Source organism: Ursus arctos, unplaced genomic scaffold (assembly GCF_023065955.2).
Source record: "Ursus arctos isolate Adak ecotype North America unplaced genomic scaffold, UrsArc2.0 scaffold_4, whole genome shotgun sequence".
Classification (NCBI taxonomy): domain Eukaryota; kingdom Metazoa; phylum Chordata; class Mammalia; order Carnivora; family Ursidae; genus Ursus; species Ursus arctos.
The window spans coordinates 38147845-38169665 of record NW_026623056.1 but is presented as its reverse complement, the minus strand read 5'-3'; the positions used below and the strand labels follow the sequence as shown (position 1 = coordinate 38169665).

At 39.3% G+C, this 21821-nt stretch overlaps 1 protein-coding gene across 3 annotated transcripts in view; it reads right to left on the bottom strand.

Moving 5' to 3' along the window:
• Nucleotides 1-21821, bottom strand: part of CCDC191 (coiled-coil domain containing 191) — an 82348-nt gene extending 60527 nt beyond the window's left edge. Inside the window, exons 1-7 of one of the 3 annotated variants that reach the window (XM_026493570.4) lie at nucleotides 21513-21820; nucleotides 19108-19146; nucleotides 12524-12665; nucleotides 8420-8563; nucleotides 5077-5255; nucleotides 3384-3607; nucleotides 411-564 (exon numbers count right to left, since the gene is read on the bottom strand). In XM_026493570.4, coding sequence (XP_026349355.2) covers nucleotides 411-564; nucleotides 3384-3607; nucleotides 5077-5255; nucleotides 8420-8563; nucleotides 12524-12665; nucleotides 19108-19146; nucleotides 21513-21605 — 975 coding nt within the window. In that variant the 5' untranslated portion in view covers nucleotides 21606-21820. Of the gene's footprint in view, nucleotides 1-410; nucleotides 565-3383; nucleotides 3608-5076; nucleotides 5256-8419; nucleotides 8564-12523; nucleotides 12671-19107; nucleotides 19147-21512 lie in introns of those variants that run through there. The other 2 variants (XM_057306611.1, XM_057306612.1) reach the window with 2 other exon arrangements.

The window sequence follows — 21821 nt, the reverse complement described above, 5'->3', positions numbered from 1 at the left end:
GAGAAGTCCATCATTGCTTTAAGATCCTAGCTACCAGAAGGCAAGTGACTTGTCCAAGTAATTTTTCTGAATAATCCAGAAGACTGTGGAAGCCAAGCTTTCAAAACCTACAAGAGATCTACATTAGTAGTTACATGCCATTCTGAAAAGAGTAATTTAGGAAGCCACCCTAAATTCACACCCGATTTCCCATGATCACACAGAGTATCTATAAGAATATCCCCTGGACAGGGGACTGGAGCACCGTCTCATGCCCTAGGCCAGCTGGGCAGCACAGAACCAGTGGTGTGGACAATTTGGTATTTGTGATGAGGCTCAGTTGGGCTCAGTGTGACACTGGCCCATCTCTGATGGAGCCGTCTGTCATTTACGCCACAGAATGCTGAAAAAAGAGAAATTATAATTCCTACCTGATGATTTTCCTTGTAAGTCTGGATTAAAAACTCTCTCAATTTCTTCTTTCTTTCTTTTGCCATTTTTTCTTCATCCAGAAGAATATAATCACTTTGAAACATGCCTTTTTCTGTATTTTTTGGAGAATTTTCTTCCTGCTTTCTCCTCTCTCTGTTAACAATTTTAAAAATACATGTATGAACAACAGACTTAATGATGGGTAATTACAACCTACTATAGTGAATGAACACTGAATTTTCCATCAGAAGACAGATTTTTATATCTGGTTCTAAAACTACATTGTAGGGTGATTTTTTTTTTAGCCTAAGTTTACTCCTTTATAAAATATAGATTAAATGAAATGAGAGACTGTTATACTCTGAAAAGTAGAAAGCCCTATAAATATTTTCGTCAAGTATTTTTATTGAGTTTATCATAGAGGGATACTTTGATCAAAATTTGAGAGTTAATAACATGCAGACATAAGTTCTCTCTTTTCTTCTAAGGGAGGCACAAAAAGAGGACCCTTAGGTAAGAAAGGGAGGAGATTTTTATCCCAAGGCTTTTACAAGGTTCCTAAGGAGAAAAATAAAAGAATCAGGTATTCTTTTATAAGGAGAGAGTGGAATTTATATTAATTCTAAAATAGCTCAAAAGAGAAAAAAATTGAACTTAACAATAAGGAAAAAGTCTTCAAGCAAGTGACAGGAATCACTCTAACTTTGTTGGTCATCTCTGGTCCTCCTCTGTCTCACCCATGTATCCTTTCTCGTCCAGGTCACCCCTCTTCCACATGCCAATTCAAACAAGCTCACAGCCACTGCCTTCTTACTGGAGTGTACAAAGAATATGTATGTGTATGTGTGGGAGGTATACATACTACCAATGATACGGTAAAAATAGCACCCAGTCGGGATCAGGGTTCATGGGCTCCGGCCACAAACCAGCTGTGAAAACTCACACAAGTCACCTTGTCTTTCTGAATTTCACTTTATAGTTGTAGGAACTCAAGTTGGGAGGGTTGCCAGAATACCCTATAGACATTCTCATATACCTACAGAGAACATGTTATATCTTATTATTTGTGATGTTAACCAGCACTTGGTTAAAGGGGACCTCTCCAGTATAAAGTTGCCATTTCCCCCTTAATTAATAAATTAATAATTAATAAATCTCTTACAGGAGATATTTTGAAACTACGCAATAAAGAAGATTTAGGATAGCTTACAAATGAATTAAAAAGCTCTATCAATAATAAAATTTTACTGGCTCTATCCAAATGCCGTAACAGTGTTATATTAGATAGTTATAGGCAGATCACAGTCGACATTTAAATACCGTTCTAATACCATGGATCTGATTTTCTAAAATAACATTAACATGTGTATCTGTTATGAAGGGAATAGTTGCTCACTGTGAAAAACTGGATATAAAAGCCATCCATATTTCCACCCAGAAAAACAACACTAACATGTCAGTGCTGTCTCATTGTATAACCATTTTCATTAATTTCTCCAGTATTTATTAATGTCCATTATAAATAACATTATATTATCTTTGTGGACAAATCTTTGTCTGGATTTCTGATCATTTTCTTAAGGGTGTTTTCCTAAGACTGGAATTTCCAGGTCAAGCGGTAATACCATTTTCATGGCTCCTGTTGTTTATTGCCAAATTGCCTTCTGGAACCTGAAATCAGTTCATCTGCTAGCAGTATAGCATGTTATCTGAACCACTGTAACCATGGATAAGATTTTAACTTTTAAAAGGAACGAGTGGTCAGTGAGCATCTGCTGCGTGCCCAGGACGAGCAGAGCTTCCCACTACCATCAACTGTTACTTGTTTTCACAATTTATTTTAGGTCAGCCTAGATTTTTCAGGGTTTAAAAGCAATCTGAAAAGTGAGGTCGACCTTAGTAAGAGCTCACTAAAACACCCGTGATTGCTTTCTAAAAGGAATGGTGTCTGGAGGAGGCCTAAGCCTGGCACTTGAAAGAGTGAAGCACTCGTCGGCTGCCGAGCGGTTTTAAACTGGGTAGAATCAGAGCAACCAGGAACACGGGGGAAAGCTGCGTAGGCTGATGGGGGCGGGAGGGATTATCTCATAGGTCTTTCTGGCCTCTGAGTCTAAGTATTCAGTCACTTCAGGCACGGTGCAGTTCATGCCTCAGTGCTGTTTCTCAGAATAAATACATTACTTCTTTCATCTAGAAGCTCATTTTCTGCATGAGGGTACGTAACAGTACTACATCCTGTGAGGACTATTTTGATTTTCCTCTTATGTCAGATATTCCTGCTCTTTATCAGTGGTTGGGAGGCAATGAGGACTCTGTATGATTACCAGAAGATAAGAAGACATAGGCTGAGGCACAATTAGCAAGCAATTTTAACAATGTTCAGGTAACCAAAGAAATGCAAACGAACCAACACAATACCTACTAAAAGTGCAAAAATATTGAAAACCACAGTACCCCCCAATGCTAAGAAGAGTGTGGTAACCCGGCCCACTGCCAGCAATAGTGTAAATAAGTACAACCCATTTGGAAAGCAATTTGGCAATGTTTCAAGAGTCATCAAAGGCCTATACCATCTAACTCAGTAATTACACGCCTAAGAATGTACAAAGCTCTATGCTTAAGGAAGCTCACTGCATTATTATATGGTGAAAAACCTGAAATAGTTGAAATGCTTATCAGACGGGGGGAAGGTCATTACATAAATTATGGTTTAGGAACTCAATGGAGTAATAATATACAGACCTCAGGACTCTGGGCAATGTGTTAATTAAAACAAGCAAAATAAATGTACTTTATGGTTGCAATTAAGTATGTAAAGGGATCAAGATGCAGATGTAAACACTTAATTTGTTAAGATCGTGGAACAGTGATTTCTTCTTTGTGTTTCGTTATCACAATGTCTGTGTTCTTAAACTTCCAATATGACTGCTTAGACAAAAACAGCTCCACACGGCGCCCCACGGCGGGCTTACATTTTCCATGCTTCTTCCACAGTGCGTCTCCTCTCAATTATCTCCCTCCGCAGCTTTACCATCTCCCTTTGAATCTCCTCCTCCTCTTTTTTGGCCTCCAGAGCCTTCTTTTTCTTCTCTTCCTGCACCAAATACTGAGCCTCCAAGAAGACCGATTTTTTCAGGGTCTTTTCCATTCTCTGGCGCTCCAGTTCTTTCTCACGTCTCATGCGATTTTCTTTCACCTTACAGAGGACACAATGAGGGTGAGATGCAGCCTTTCAAGTAGGAAAGGATACGGAAAAGCTTAGAATACATTTTCAAGTTCACTATAGGCCCAGTTTGAAACATTCTGGCCCAGAAGCTCACTGTTCATTGGAAGAATAGGAAGAATTCATTTGTTTACTTGGGTAAGAGCCAATACAAAAGTCTAGATGAAGTCAGGTAAGGGGGCTCCCAGCACTCTGGGAATGATCTGCGCCATGGAAAAGCTGAGAATCTACTGGGTTGGATGCCAAGTTCTGGATTCTTACTTGGTAATGATTTTCCACTCCTAAAATTTTCCAAGGTGTACACTACTGCTCTTTATTTAGGCTCTATGGGCACGCCGATTATAATTTAAGAAAGAATATGGATATTTTGGGGAGGCTACATCATGAAAGATGCAACAGTGATTTACTGCCACGAGGAACACAACACTACTCATTCTGATCGTTATTTAAATGTATCAGTGATTCTGGCTCATATTTGGAAATCTAAACCATGACTTTCACAGATATTTCTAAATAAGCACAATCAAATTTTCAAATCTATTAATTCTCTGGAGGCTTTCCGAGCTATGAATTAAGGAGTACTCCTTTACCTCCCTCTTCACTTACCTTTACCCTTATCTTACTCTCCACTTATGATAAGACTTCTAGATATTGGCAGTCTCTTATTGAACCTTCTCTCCTCCTTTTTATCATGAACCAAACTTGGATCATACTTCTACCCCTTTTCCTAACATCCTCAGTGCTGATTAGGCACACTTAATACTTTAAGGCAATCAGAAATTCAGGGTTATAAAAAGACAACATACAATGTATAGACATTCATTCTAGTTCAGTCTTAGTTCTGGACATGTGGAAAAGACTTGGTCATTCTGATTTCCTGAAGCTCCCCTACAAAGAGTTGAGACGCATCTTTTTCCTATAACCCACTATTTATCCCCTTTGAAGAAAAGAAAGTTCCCATATGCCTTTCTAATTCAAAACAGCTGAACTAGATTTAATTCAGATCTGTCCTCCCTTTCAAATTATAATCACAAAATGAGTGAATTTTTCAGTTGTCTGGAAAAGAATTATCATTATAACATTCACTAGAATATTCATGATATTAATATTTTGATGTCACAGTTCAAAAATCAAATTCAAGCAAAACCAATCTACATATTTATAATAGTACTATATACAAACTAATAAAGTTTAGTTCACCACTCCATTGTTCAAAATCAATTATTCCTTTTTTGGTTTTCTTAAATAAATTGTTTCCTGTCCTCAGTTTATGAGCATTATTTTTCTTCTGAAGTTCTTATATTTTATTTTTATTCTTTCTAACCAAACCACAGATGGCACTCTTTTTCATAATAAAGCCTAAGTCTTTATTTAAGCTTATTAAATGTGCTACACAAAGATTGCTTCCTGTTACCCATTTTAATTTTGTTTTTCCCTCCCACCTGCTTATGTCTCATCTCCATGGTAAGACGAGGATCCTTCTGCTGCTGCTTGTCTTGGTTTCCATTCATTCCAAGATCTTCCAACATTCCAGAATCCACCACTTTTTTATGGAGCAGATGGTCTATAAATTTTTGAACGGTGGTACTTTCCTCTTCTTCCTCCAAATAGCCACACAACTCTGGGGGAGACAGAGCAACAACAACAAAAAAGGGAAAATTTTAAAAAAATTTAGTATAATTTCCATATTTATATAAATAATCCTGGTATAATAAAAATACGAAGCTGTGAGTGTTCAATAAATAGTAACTGATAATGCCAATTGGATGAGTATAGCCCTCAGCAATTAACTACCTTCAAGTGAGAGGAAAAACAATTCCACTCATAAGGAATCATCCTCACCCAAGTCACTAAAGACTCCTTCACTGCCAAATGTAAACGATACTACTTCAGTCTAAACATCCTTGGAGACTCCATTGTGTTTTTTTTAAATGGCTTTATTGAGGTATAACTGACATACAATACACTGTAAATATTTAAAGTCTACCATAAGTTTTGACATATACATCTACCAGTAAAACCATCGCTATAATCAAGATAAAGAACATGTCTGTCAGCTCCAAAAGGGTCCTCATGCTGATTTGCAATCTCCTCCTCCCACTCCTCCCCATGTTCTCGGTCTTATCCCAGGCAACCACAGATCTGCTTTCTCTCAGTATAAATTAATTTACATTTTCTAGAATTTCTTATCAATTAAATCATACACTATGTACTCTTTTTTTGGGGTCAGGCTTCTTTTACTCAACATAATTATTTCTGAGATTCATCATGTTGTTGTGTCAATAGTTTATCACTTTTTATTGCTGATTAGTATTCCACTGTATGGGTATACCATAATTTGTTCATTCATTCATGGATAGACATTTGGGCTGTTTCCAGATTTTGGCTATGACAAATAAAGTTGTTATAAACATTTGTGTACAAGTTTTTGTATGAACGTATGCTTTCTTTTCTCTTGGAAAAATGCCTAGGAGTGGAATGGCTGGATCATAGAAGTATCTGTTTAACTTTTACAAAAACTGTCAAACAGTTTTCCAAAGTGGTTACAAAATTTTATATTCTCACCAGCAGCATAGGAGTGTTCCAGTTCCTCTGATCCTCACCAATCCTTAGTATGCTCAGTCTTTGGATATAGGCCATTTTGATAGGTATGTAGTGGTTACTCAAGGTAGTTTTAATTTGCCTTTTCTCAACGACTAATGATATGAACATTTTCCCTGCTGATGTTTAGTTCCATACATTATTGAGAATAGGGTATGAGGTCTCCAAATGATTTGGACAATTGTGCAATTACCTATTTCTCCCTTCGACTTTGTCAGTTTTTGCTTCATGTATTTTGGGACTTTTTTTTTTTAAAGATTTTATTTATTTGAAAGAGAGAGAGATAGAGAGAACATGAGAGGGGAAGGGGCAGAAGGAGAGGGAGAAGCAGCCTCCCCATTGAGCAGGGAGCCTGACACAGGACTTGGTCCCAGGACCCCGAAATTATGACCTGAGCTGAAGGCAGACACTTAACCAACAGAGCCACACAGGTACCCCTATATTGAGGCTCCTTTGTTAGGTGTACGTATGTTTATACTTGTTATGTTTTCTTGATAGCTGACCCTTTATCATTATAAAATGCCTGTCTTTGTTCCTAGTAACAATTTTTTATGTTAAAGTCTATTTTTTTCTGATATTAGTAAGCTGCTCTCTCTTTTGGTTACTGATTGCATGGTATATCTTTTCCCATCTTTTTACTTTCAATCTATTTGTATCTTTGGATTTAAATTGTGTCTCCTGTAGACAGCATATAGTTACATCATATTTTAAAAATCATTCTGCCAATCTTTGTCTTTTAATTGGAATATTTAATCCACTTACATTAGATGTAATTCCTGATAAGGTACGACTTATGTTTGTCATTTTGGTATTCGTTTTCTGTATGTCTTCTCTAAATGCCCTTTGTCAGGTTGAGGAATTTATCTTCCATTACTAGTTTGCTGAGCATTTTTATCAGGAATGGATGTTAGATTTTGTCAAGTACTTTTTCCGTGTCTATTGAGATAATTACATGTTAATCAATATTTTTGGTAAACATTCTTTTTGAATGGCTACATAATAGGAATGTTTTAATCTAAAAAAAAAGAAAACAAAAAACTATAAGCATAAGATGAGTGAGGCTTGGTATGATACTAGATGATAATTGCCAATCTAAGAAATATAACTAGATCTATTAGCACCATATGAAAGGAGTAATAGTTTCACTATATTCCATATATGCTTCAGAATAAACATACAGTATAGAAATGCCTCACTTTAATAATGACATTAATAAATTAGAAAACTTCTAGAAGGAGGCAACCAGCATGATAAGATTAAGAAACAATGTGATATAAAGAATTGTTGTGAGAACTGGTATATTTAAGCTAGGAACACTGAAGTATATGAGAGATCACATATGATTATATCACCTGCAAACAAACAAACAAACAAACAAACAAACAAACAAAAACAACAATACTTTTCTTGGGAAAAGGAACACGGTATTATTTTCTCTTGTACTAAAGGGTTATGGAGGTCAGCCTCCTAATTCTCCCTGGAGAGAATGTATAAAGCCTAGAGCCCCACAACAGCTGAATGGGCTCCTCCTATCCTGAGAGATGTGCTAGCAGAGATTATCCCATGTGAGGGATACTACAGAAGGATCTCTATCTGAGGGGGTGAAGAGGGGAGATCAGACTAGGTGATCTTGAAGGATTCCTCTAACTTTAAGAGCTCATGACATTGTGATTCCTGGGCTGGGGATTTCATAGATTTTGTAGAGTCCTAAACGAGGGGAGTGCTGCCAGGTGAGTTACCAAGGGCGTATGTGTGAGTTACACATGAGAAGATGCCACTACGCTGAGGAAAAAAATTCCAAATTCTGAGTACATTTGAGGAACCCTCACTCACTAGTTCTGTGTACAAGTAGTAAACTCTTTTATAAATATAAAATGTTAATATAGCCCCAAAGTAAAGAGTCATCCAGCAATATATGGGAAGAGATATTCAAAGAGCATTAATTGCTATTATAATCATAAGAAGAATTACAAATGGAATATTTTAATTTAAAAAACACCATGAACATACTGAGGATATAGAGAAGTAATTTAAATTGAACCAAGAAAAATTAAAGCCAATTATAAAACTAAGCAAATCACAGAAAAGTCAAATAATACATCATTTATTATTTAAAATAATTAAAAGACTTCTTAGATACATTCATTAGATATTAAAGCTTAAAACAATCAAATACGTTTTTACCATCAAACTTGTCAAATTTCAAATGATCACTGGCTTCCGGCACAGGGAGGATACTTGACACAGTGTCTTCAGCATCGTCTTCACCATCACTTGCTAGTTCTTGCTTAAGTTTGGTGTCTAACCAGTCACTGACCAGCTCCTGAGCTATCAATAAAACAAAAAAATCTTTTTAATATTCCTATTACTTCAGAGACTTTTTTCATTCACTGTTTTCATTCCCTCAGTAAATACTGAGCATCTGTCATGTGTCAGGTACTGGGCCAGATGCTGGGAAAACAGTAACAAACAAAACAGGACAAATAAAACCTATCACCGATGAAGTTTACATTCGAATTGGAGAAGAGAGGCAATAAGTAAATCGGAAAAACAGCTGGCAAAGGAGAAACGGTGTGCAAGAAATGGAAGGTAGGTATTGATAGTTTTAAATTGCGGGTTCAAAGAAAGCCTCATTGAGAAGACATCTGGGCAAAGAAGGAAAGAAAATGAGGGAGTGAGCCATATGGGCATGTAAGGAAATATTATTCCATGCAGAGGGAAAGCAATTGCAAAGGCCCTAAGGAAGAGAATGTCCAGAGTGTTGGAGAAGTAGCAAGGAGGCAGTGTGGCTAGAAAGGAGTGAGTGAAGGGGGACTAACAGGAGATAAAGTAAAGAGGTAACGTGGGGATCAGATTTAGAGCAGTGGTTCTAGATCAGGGACGATCTTGCCCCCCAGTGGACATCTGGCAATGTCTGGAGCCATTTTTGATTATCATAACAGGGATAAATGATACTAGCATCTAGCAGGCAGAGGCCACATATGCTGCTAAACATTCAACAATGCACAGGATAGCCCCCGCCCCAAAGATAATTCTCTGCTATATCATCAACAGTGCTGAGGTTGAAAATCCCTGGCACACGAGCAGGGGACACCAACTGGGAGACAAATGCAATAATCCAGGAAAGAAGTGATAGTAGCCTGGACCTGGAGAAGAAGTATTAAAAATGGTCCAATTTTAGAAAGTATTGTTTTGAGGTGGAATTGACAGGACTTGCTGATGTAGTGGATATGGGAAACGAGAGAAAGAAGTCTACAAGGTTTCTGGCCTAAGCAACTGAAAAAATGGAGATGCCATTTATTGAGACAGGAAAGGCCGCGGGAGAAGCAGGTTTGGAGGGAAGACGAGGAATTCAGTTTTAAACTAGTTGGGTTTGAAATACTTAGGAGACATACAAACAAGAATGTCAAACAGGTACTGGCTATACCACTCTGGATTTCTGGGGAGAGGTCCAAGCTAAAGAAATAAATGTGGGTGTTGTCAGCATATGGATAGAATTTAGAGCCACAGAAATGGATGCAAGCACCAAAAGAGGAAGATGGATAGAGGACTGGTTCCAGAAATAAGCCCTAAAGAACTCCCATATTTAGGGGTTGAAGAGATAAGACAGAACCAGAAAAGCAGATTAGGAAGGAAAGGTCATTGAGGTAGGAGGAAAATCAAATAGTGTGATATCCTGGAAGCCAACTTCTATTTGAATTTCTTTCTTAGTGATATACAGAAAATCTTCTTATATAGGTATGAGAGAAAATGTCTACTTTAGCAATACCTTCATCACTATCATCATTATCAAACAGCTCTATGGGTAGGCATAGGGGTTTCAAAGAGGAAAAGTATACATTTCAGCCCTGTCTCCATCATTGTTACCATGATCACATAGCTCTGAGGGAATGGAATGTTTCTTACGTTAAGTGAGGCCAAAAGGCGTTTAATATAGAGAATGCAGGACATATAAAATAGAAGACAATGAATCAAGATAGTAGAAACCAAGTGTAAAAAGTATACTAGCAACAAATATTATTGGCTTTCAGAGGAAGGTAGAGAAAGGGGACAGCTATTTACTGAGTAACCCTGTGTAAAATAATTCAGACATTTATACATATAATAATTTATATGTAGAATAATTCAGATCTACTAAATGCCATTCATTGGTAAATAGGGGTTTGCTATGAAGTGCCCCAAAAGAACAAAGAAAGGGAACTGCCCTTGGAGGGTTCAACTGCAGGAACATCTCCCATTGGATGAGAGGCTCTAAGGCTACTTTAAGGCAGAGTTTCTCAAAGTATGTTCCTCAGAACATTGGTTCTTTTGAATATTAATAGATGATCGATGAGAGGAGAAAAAGGATATAAACCTTTGAAAACCATGTTCTGTTCATACACTAGTACTTTCTAATGTGTATCACTAATTCTTCAGGATATGAATATGGATTTCAGGATAAAAAGAATTTCAAGGTATAGGAAGCTTGGGAATTGGGGTAAGTAAACATTATTTTTTAGACAGCATGACTTCTCAGAAACTTTAAGAGGTTAAAGTATATTGTGTTCCCACGAGTGAGTTGGGAGAGGGGGTGGACAAGATGTAGCCTTGCCAATTTCTGAACCAATCTCCTTTCTCCACCTCCAATTCTACCAACCACCCAAGCCCAAGGGCCTTCACTGCTCACCCAGACCGCTGTGCCGCCCTCTCACTGATATCCCTCTTCCCTCCTTTTCTCCCCTATGATCCACTTTTCAAATATCTAAAATATTGTTCTGTTGTACCTCTGATTAATATCCTTCAATGATGTCTTAGCATAGTCAGAATAATCTAAATTCTTTTCCCAGGCCCATAGGCTCTATATAATAAACCTTCTGCTCACTCCTCAGGCTCATCTCCATTGGGAAGTTCCAGCCACACTGGTCTTCCTTCAGCTCCTGAAGCACACCAAGCTCATCTGTACTTTAACTCTCGATGCTCCCTTCCCCTCTGTCTGGGATGCCCTTCCTCCATTACTGCTTAGCTGGCTCCTTCTTATTATTCAGGTCCAAACTTGAGTGCTTGATCATTACCTAATAATTTTAAGTTTTCTTTATTCTCACACTAGAATGTATACCCCATGAAAGCAAGGGCTTTGCCTCACTTGTTCAAAACCTCTTCCTCCAGTACCTAAAATAGTACCTGGCACAGAGTAATAATTTTATACATACATATATATATGTGTATATATATATACATTTTAATTATAAACATGTACGTTTTTATTATATATACTTATAAATGCAATTATACATGTAAATAATTTTATATATATAAATATTTGAATAAAGACATACTATGAATAAATGGAGACATAAATAATCCAAAAGGAAGCTGGCTTCTAGGATATGGCCACTGTGACTTTCCTTTTACCTCTGTGGCCTCTCCTTTCCAGTCTTTGCTGGCTCCTTCTGATCTCTTCCTCCCTAAATGCTGGAGTTCCCAAGAGTATCAGAAATTAAAATACTAAATTCCAGAGGAGTAAATGTTTTGGGGAGGTAGGAAGGTAGATCAGTTTTAGACTCTCTTCATAAAGAATAAAGCGGATTTACAAACTAATGGTCAAATGATCTCATTTTTTTTAAATAAAAATTTTTTTTATTATGTTATGTTAGTCACCATACAGTACATCTCCAGTTTTTGATGTAGTGTTCTATGATTCATTACTTGCATATAACACCCAGTGCACCATGCAATATGTGCCCTCCTTACTACCCATCACTGGCCTATCCCATCCCCTGCCCCGAAGCCCTCAGTTTGTTTCCCAGAGTCCATAGTCTCTCGTGGTTCATTCCCCCCCTTTCTTCTGTTACCCCCTCTTTCTTCTTCCCTTTCTTCTCCTACCGATCTTCCTACTTCTTATGCTCCATAAATGAGTGACACCATATGATAATTGTCTTTCTCTGCTTGAGTTATTTCGCTTAGCATTATCCAAATGGTCTCATAATACTAGATCAAGCGGCCATGCTGCCCTCCACGTCACGGGACGGACACCTTCACCACTCACCAGTCAGCTGCATCATGATCAAACTGCCTCTGGATGTGGTTCCATTTCGGGAGACAAAATGGGCCTTAAAAATATAGCCTTACTTGTAATATTGGAATTCACTCCGGAATAGATAGTTTCAGGGAGGGAGAGAGACACAAAACTTAAGAGCAAGAGAAAGAAAAGTTTCCATTCTGTACTCTGAAATGCATTATAGGTTATGCTTTAATTAGCTATCTTCTAAAGAACTGTTACCATTGAAGCAAAAAAATGTATTCTCTTACCTTCTGCATAGACTTCATCATGATCCTCTACTTGCTCAGATGTTTCCAAATCTATGATTTGGCTCCAAAGCCTTCTGGACAAATTGGAATTTGTAGCAGAAAATGCTTTTGAAACTGCAAATTCTGAGGCTTTCTCCACCTTCTTCAGTATCGCAGGAAAAAAAAAAGCCCATTAAGATGACAACAACTTTGTTGAGGACTAAAGAATTTTTCTCCCACTCAAGAAACTGATTTTCTACCACCTACTAAGATACCTCCACAGTTCCATTTTTAAAGGAACTCTGAGGCTTAAACACCCCAAATAATTTCATTTTTTAAACACGAAATTAACTGCAATATTTTACCAAATTTTAACATGTATTCACAATGTTTATTTTTGAACAAAGGCTTATTTAGACTTTAGATTACTTTTGTTTAGAGCATTAGTGACGGGATCCTGACACGTGGATATTTTATTTTAAATAAAAAATACAATGTTTCATTAGCTCCCGAAGCCACTAGGATCTGCATACGGCTATGCGGCAGAGGAAGAGCAGCTACACTTCCTCAAACTCCTATCCCTGGAACGAACCTCCCATCATACATTCAGCAATAGGCTCAATAAAACTGGGATAGAGTCGCTGATAGTCATCCAGAATGTTTTAAATCCACAGTAAAAACATGGCCCAATTCACGGGATTGGTGGAGGTGGGCAAATGGTGTTGGCACTCTGGTTTACCTACACAATATAAAAGAACTTCTTTTACAGTTAAATCCCTGACTTTCTCCCTCCCCACAAACCTGCCTTCCTCCACATCTGCTGTGTTCCCAGGCTTCCAACCAAGGTGACAATGCCACTTTTTCAGTTCTCAGGATGAAAACCTTGGAGTCCTTGAATCTATTCTCTCCCTCTTACCCCATAACCAATCTGTCAGGAAATCTGTTGACTCTATTTTCAAAATACATCCAGGATCTGACCCCTTCTTGTCACCTCTACTGCTATCACCTGGTTCACGGCACAATTTCCTGACAGGTTTTCTGTGATAGTCTCCCACCACAGCAGACAGTCCCTCTGAAATGAAAGCTATACATAACTGCGCTCAAAACCTTTTCATGGTTTGCTGTTTCACTCAGAATAAAAATCGAAGTCCTTACCATGTGCTTCAAGGTCCTGCACCATCAGGCCCTTGTGAGCTCTCTAATCTTCTCCTCTGCTACATCCCACTGCTCACTGGACTTCAGCCACACTGACCTTGTGCATTCCTTCTCAAATATGCCAAGCACAGTCCCACCTCAGGGCCTTTGTGCTTACTTCCCCTCTGCTGGACTGCTCTCCCTCCATAGCCATACAATTCTTTCCCTTGACGCCTCATGCCTTTACCCAAATGTCACCTTCATAGTAAGGCTTTCTTGAACTACCCTACATGAAACTGTAACTACCCTCCTCACGGCACTCCCTATTCCCCTTCTCTGCTCTGACTTTCTCTATAGCACTTAGGACCTTATAACATCTTCTACATATATTGTCTCCCCTTAGTAGAATGTGAGCTGGCATGTTTGTCCTCTTCATGTGTGAAACCCCCAGTACCTATAACAGCACTTGGCATATAACAGGCACCCCAAAAATAAATGTTTGTTAGAAAATGAATACATGTAAAATTATTTTATTATTTTATTATATTTTTTAAAGATTTATTTATTTGAGAGAGAGTGAGCATGAGCGGGGGAAGGGGAGAGGAAGAGGGAGACAAGCAGACTCCCCACTCAGCAGGGAGCCTGACTCGGGACTCAATCCCAGGACCCCGAGATCACGACCTGAGCGAAAATCGAAAGTTGGACACTCAACCAAATGAGCCACCCAGGTGCCCCTAAAATTTATTTTAAAAAGCCGTACTTTTCCACAGTTTATATTGCTGCCTGACCTATTTTGAAAATGATTTTTCCCCTTGACCTTCACGGAGAGACTGGTAGGTCTTCTGCCAAAACTTGCCAGGGGCTGAACCTTCTCAATTCTCAAGGGTTTCACGCATTAAGTTTGAATTAGAAACAGAGGAATAAATTTGAAAAGCTAAGGGTAATTTGAAAAAGATGTAGAAAACAGAACACACAGGAAAAGATATGAATCAGAAGAAAACATGATCTAATCAGAGTTAGAATAAAGAAAATATCATTCACTCTTTATGAGGTCACTCCGGAGAGATCTGTCTTCCACATTTTTTCTTGGCCTCTGATATGCCCAAATTTATGATGGTTGATATGCCATTTATTGGATGGTCACAATATGCTTGGCACATTGTCCTTCCCTTTAAGGTTTTAAAATTCTAAGACAGCAAGATGAATTTCACATATATCGTGTATGTGTATGCTATATACGTATATATGTCAATAAGTACAAATAAATAGATCAACTTTCAGTTTTTAAACCAACATTCACAAACAAAAAATAAGCAAAAACAGGATTGTAGACTTAGTTCCCCAGGCTATGAGTGAAAGAAAGAACTCTGTATGATAGGTCATCTCACCTGAATTGGAATTGGTACAGATTCTTAACAAAGGAAGTACAGAGAGCTTGAACATAGGGGAAGACTGATTTGGGCACTCAAGAAGGACACAGGCTGGTACTTACAAGGAAGGGCGTAAGGAGAAACGTTTGCTTGGCTCTCACAAAGCAGGTGTTTGGGATATCACTTAAAATGAAGATTTTGGTTGAAAAAAATACTAGATATTAAGGATTAGAAATAATCTCTGTATTTCCTTGTTTAAAATAGTACGTCCTTACCATTTCATTCAAAATAAATATGTGAGAGAGAGAAGAGGTCTATCTTAAATTATATATCAAGAAAACAAAGTGTCAATTTAACAACTTATTCTTTAAACAAGTTGATTGAGGACTGAAGGCTAGCCCTGGTCCCACTACCTTAGTGGACATTGAGGGGAAAGCAAAACTAAAAGCGACCAAAGAGTTCACTTTTATCTACCTACCTACCATCTACCTATTTACTGCATCATGTGCCATGTATGCAAGACACAACTCAGGTACAGTTCTAAAGGAACACAGGGTGATTAGAAAGAAACCCCAAATACCTTCAAAAGTTTCCTACTTAGTAACTGTGTTACACGTAAATATATAATTTGTAAAGGAACCATCTTAGTTATTCCCATGATCTTATGAATGCTCAATAAGAGCTCCTCACATCTCATGACACACATCAATCCCATTGTCCACTCAACGGCAGGAACAGCGGCTACAATGTACTCCTTCTTTCCTCAAGGCTGGGAGGTACAAGCACAAGTTTCCTAAAACACCCTCAAGTGCAAACTGCATGTTTATATATAATAGTTTTGGGAGGAATATATTTTTGAAAGTGTCCAATTCTTTTTAATAAAATCACTCTGTCTACAAGCAAATGCTGGATGTGGTCTCTGTTGTGTATGAATGCCAACATAATTGCAAGAAAAAGTATTACAAGATGGGTAGGTGGTTGAGCTGGGTGAAGGGAAGTTGTTCACTGGGAGGGGCATCTCAAGCTGAGCATTAAGGGAAAGATCTGGATTGGCCTCCCAGAGAGGAATGGTATTCCTGGCTTGGGGGATCAGTGTGAGTCAAAGTGAAGGGAAGACAGAGGCGGAAGGAGACTGGCCTGACAAGAGTCACAGAGAGTATCAGCAAAGGGGCTGTTACAGATAGATTGATATTACAGCTAGATTGACAGAGGGCCTTAAATGCCCATCTGGTATTTACAGTTTTATCAGATGGCACACAGAATCCCTGAAAGTTCAAGGATAGAGAATCAATGAAAATGTTTAGAAAGCTTAAGTGTCAAAGTAACAGAATGCACAGGAGTAAAAAGATGAGTCAGTCTATCAAATCAGGATAAGGATAAATTATAAATCATGGCGAATTGTTGCATTTTGGTTGAGCTGCCCCAGAACTCATAGTTCTACTCAAGTATCTGCCTGATTCTAAGTGACTTCAGTATCCCTGAGGAAGACTCACCAACATTTCAGCCTCAAGGTTTGCTTGATCTCCTGTATTCCAACAGCCTTTCCCGAAATCATACATCTGCAACCCACTGACGTGGTCATCCTGAACCATATCATATGGAATTTTCCATTGTTCAACCCCAAAGCTGATACCCGCCCCCCCCCCCCGCCAACATCAGCCTCTGTCCATCTCCCTCTTTTGCCCCCCCCTCCTCCACTACATTGTTGTTGCACCTAACCATGTCCTTCGTCACCATAGGCCTCCTCCTCCCAACCTAGGAGTCCTTTAAAGAGTCCCCTCCTTCCTAGTCTGCATGGATATTCAGCTACTCTCTTACATAAGCCTCAGATCACTTGTAGCTTTGCCTCTCCAGTGAAAACTTTCAAGCCCAGGTCAATCTGATCTACCAATTTTTGGTGCCACATAAGATTTTGGTTACCTGCTTCAGCCAAGTCCCCAGTGCTGCCCCAGTGATCTCTTCTGTTCTGAAGAAAGCCCTTTCTCAACCTTCACTATGCTCCACACACTTTCCATATTCTCCCCCTTCTGCCATGTAACAAGGTCTAAGCTGATTTTGAGAGGGTGGTGCACTCAAGGGGATCTGCAAGTCTTAGGTTCAGAAGTCCTTTTTAGGACACCACCAGAGTTGGGATACATTAGGGAACAAAATCAGAAAAGAAGACAGGAGTGAACAGAAAAGTAGTAGGAGAAGCAAGAGAAAACAGGGTTATAAAAAGATAATGAAGGAGAAGATTCGTAGAATAAAAAAAAGTGGTAACTATATTAAAAGAAACTTACAAAGTTTGAGGATGAAGAGAACAGTGGATTTGATCAGGAAGTCATTTATGACAACTGTTTCTGTGGAGTGGTGAGAAACAGAAACAGGAGGAAAATTACTGTAGACACCAGAGGATAATAAAAATGCAAGGGCAAGGAGTCTAGGCTATACGCTCAAAGACACTGGATAAGAAGAAGATGTTGTACCATAATCAGAATGGACTGCAAGGTCAAGTAAGGACTTACTGATTTTTTTTTTTTTTAGATGGGAGCTTTGAGGGCATAATGGAGACAGAGCTACCGCAGAAATTTTAGAGGAATGATAATAGGAATGATAAAAATCTAACCGGTCAAGCTGTCTGACAAATGCATAAAGACAGAGCAGAATTTTATTACTCTCTTTCACTGATATTCCCCCCGCCCCCCAGCAGAGGAGACAGTAACTAAATGTACAGTTGAGCCCTGCAGGGGCTTGGCACTGCGACACTCAGCACGGACACGGCTTAGTAGGAGGCTGAGGAGTGGGCTTCCCAGCGGCTGGCCTCCACAACAGCAGATCCATTTTAGTGGTGTTCTAAGTCAGACCCGTAGGAGCCAGAAAGCCTTCTCTGGCCCATCTATATTAGCGTCCCCCACCATATGCTTCTATGACATCCTTAATTCTCCCAACGGTTTTAAGTTAAGTTGTTTAATCTCCACCGGACTATAAACTCTGGGAAGGCAGGGATGATACCTGCCCCAAGCACGGTTTTATCTTCAGTGTTCAACAGAGTGGACTAGTACTTAGAAGGTACTTAATAAATACTGGCTGGATAAATAAATAGTTAACAGTGATTACATCTGGTCTCGGTTCCATCTGGAACTTATAATGCCTGTCAATTTAGATAAGTAATAGCTCTTCAAAATACTACCAGGCAGAATGATATTTTCCCAGGAAAATGCTGCATGATTTTGAAACATATGCTGCACAAATGAATTGAGCATGGCAAGTTGCCAAACTGACACTCAGAGGCATGCACCTGAAGTAGTTTAATAGTACTTTCAACTTAAATGGTACTTGGACTCAAAAATACATATCTCAGGCCTGGAAAAGAGCTCAGAAAGTTATCTAATTCAATCCCCCCCTCACAGAATGCTCAAACATATTCTTCATTAGTCCTAACATTAAGTGGCCATTTAGAATCCACTTGAATACTTCCATTGATAGAAAATACATCTCTTTATGAGAATGCCTACTCCATTTTTGGATCCCGCCAGTTATTAGAAAATTCTTATGATGTATGCACAGCTTTCACTTAATGCTCTGGTCCCACAGATCAATGTAACTACAGTACAGGCTTTCCAATATCTGAGGAAGGCCACCACATCCTCTCTTATAGCTTCTCCTCCCCTGTTCCTTTAGTCCTCTTCATGGGATCCTTACAGCATTTGAAAGAGCATGTCAAGGGGTACCTGGGAGGCTCAGTCAGTTAAGCATCTGCCTTCAGCTCAGGTCATGATCATGGAGTCCCAGCATCAGATCAAGCCCCAGTGTCGGGCTCCCTGCTTCTCCCTCTGCCCCTCCCCCTGATTGTGCTCTGTGTCTCTCCCTCTCTCAAATAAATAAATAAAATCTTAAAAAAAAAAAAAAAGAGCATGTCTATACCCATTTTCTTGTCATTCATATTTTCATGAGAAGTAACAGAATAATGAAAAAAAAATACTAAGGAATATAAAGCTAAAGTAACACAGTTACATGAGAATAGAAATAGCAAAATGTGCAAAATGGAGATCTATCAGTATTCCTTTTCATCAGATTATGTCTGACTCTTAACTTTCTATTTTAACTGTGCAATATCTTTACCTTCATCCAGTGTTCCACACTGTCAGGGTCAAAGGCAGGCTGTAGATAATATATACAGAATATTAATACATAGCAATAACTTTATCGACTTTGCCATTTTAATCTATCCTTCTGATTAAAGCATATGGAAGTGTCCTTTTTCTTTCCCCAAGCCATTTCATGAGCAAGTTCAGCAAGAACACACAATGATGGTCAGAGGAAGAAACATAAAGCATTCTCTGGGACATCTTCTGTCTGTTTTTATCTCCTGCCTAAGCCCACCTGGAGATTCTAATTAAATTGGTCTGGAATAGGGCCCAGGTGTCAGTATTATTATTATTTTTTTTAAAGCTCTCCAGAGGGACATCTGGGTGGCTCAGTTGGTTAAGCAGCCAGCTCTTGATTTTGGCTCAGGTCATGATCTCCGGGTCCTGGGATCGAGACCCATGTCGGTCTCTGTGCTCAGCAGGGAATCCACTTGTCTCTCTCCCTCTGCTCCTCCTCTCCTACTCCCCAATAAATATCTTAAATAAAATAATATCTTAAAAAAATAAAGCTCTCCAAGAGCCAAAATAGAGGAATGCTAGATATATTCCTTATAAAAAAAACTCAAGCAAGCACTGTTTAATGAGCCAGATTATTCATATATCATGGAAGCAAATCTGCTTGGAGAAGGGTATGCCCCTTTCCTCAGGTCCCTCTTTTCAAGAATAACCTGTAGCAAGGGGCTTTCTATCTTACCTACAGCAGGAATATTGTTTGGTCCAATAATAACTGGTGGGGGGGGTGGCGGTGGGAGGATGTGGTGGGGGATAATCAATCTTCTGTCTTACAAAGCAGAAAATGAAGTAAAGATCACATATATTTCTAGTCAGGTCAGTCAGATATTAATCTGAAATTAGAAATCAATAGGACACCTCCTTTCTTCACTCTGTAATTCTCAGAAGCTCATAGAATTTCCTCTAACAGTCACTTAACAAATAGAGGTATTTGCTTTGCTAATAATTCAGGTGGGTCGTTAATGAAGGTAATATCTAAACTAGCATACTGTCACATGGAGGAAGGAAAGGTATAATACTCTCTTTCACTTACATAACACTTCACCTTCAAAGCACCTTAAGATAACTAATTAATGCAGCTGTACTGCTGAATAATTTTGTCACTGCAACAAAGAAAGAGCTGATCCTATTAAAACACAACTGAACTTCAAGAAGCTCTTGTGCTTATTCCTTTTTATCTTCTAGGCAGTAACAAGGAGCACTAGCAGCAAAAAATCCTTCCTTTTGGAGTCTTAAGATAACTGTCCCAAATTTTTACCTTTCATCATCAAGTCTATACCCATAACCTATTTGGGATCCAATCTACTGTGGAGCTAGCACATTACAATAGGTACAGACTCTGTTTCCAACTCTCTCTAGTGCTCCTAGCTACACCCTCTGGTATCTGGGGCAAGATATTCACCAAGTGGAATATGTCCAGTGCATTATTTAGCAGGTATATTTAGAATAAACTGCAAGCACAATTGCCTAGAGCCCTAAGTATGCCACATGTCTGTAGAATTTTTTTTTTTAAGAAAGTGTAACTTAAGGGTGAAAACAGCTGGTGAAACTCCTCTGGAGCTGGAAGCTGAGAAGCCACTCCATTTTGGTACTGTCACTTACATTTAAAGCATTTATTTTTGTGACTGTTAAAAAGGTAATCTGTGGAAAGCGCACACCGTGTGACTGTAACTTTGCACATGACATTTATGTATGTTTCAAGTTTAAAATAGGGTTATCAGTTTTCCATGTCTGGATGCTAAGGCATCAAAGGAGGTAACGGATATAAAAAGGAAATGTTTGTTGAATTCAAAAAAATTCAAATGAATCAAGTACTGATATGTCTAATATCCACTTGCATTCCTGAGTTCATTTTTGATACTTTATGAAAACTTAGAAGGGGAGGAATATGAGGCAGAGGACTTAACACGAACATCTTCCCTCTCCAATAACGATCTCAAATTTAGAAAGCATAGAAAGAAAGAAAGAAAGAAAGAAAGAAAGAAAGAAAGAAAGAGAAAGAAAGAAAAAGAAAGAAAGAAAAAGAAAGAAATGTGCGGTAACTTCCCTAAAATGGGGGGGGGGGGCGGTGGGAATGGGAGACGAGGGAGCTCGAGAATTCTCTTCACTGGGATGGGCACTACCAGATCTCTCCTGTTTAAGAAGATGGAAACACTTCTTTCACGATACTGCCCACCAAAGCCATAAGGTATCCAGACCCCAAAGTTCGTACGCCTCCTTCCCCGGGGTAATGCTGGCTCCAGGGCAGTCCAGGCAAGGGGGAACCACGTAAGGATGCCCCTTGGGGAAGAGGGAGGTAGCGCAGCCCAGCCGGCTGGACTCGGGGCCGGTCCCCGCCCCCCAGAGTTCCCGATTGGGATGGATCACCTTGGCACTCGGCTTCCTTGTAAATTGTTTCCAGCGACTCGGCCCCGTCCTCTTTCTTGAGGAGGAGGACCTTTCCTGGGGCGCCAGCAGCATTTTCCAGGTTCAGGGCCGGACCACCGCAAAGCTTGAACGACCACTCCGCAGCCGAGGCTTCTTCGGGGTCATCCTGGGAGTTGTAGTTCCTCCGGCCGCCAGGAAGGCAGGTGTGGGGCGCCGCCGAACCACCACTCCCAGGAGGCTTTGCGCAGGCGGATCGGGTTAGCTCAGTAACCCATAGCAACCGCTGCGATCCTGGGGCCTTGCAGTCAC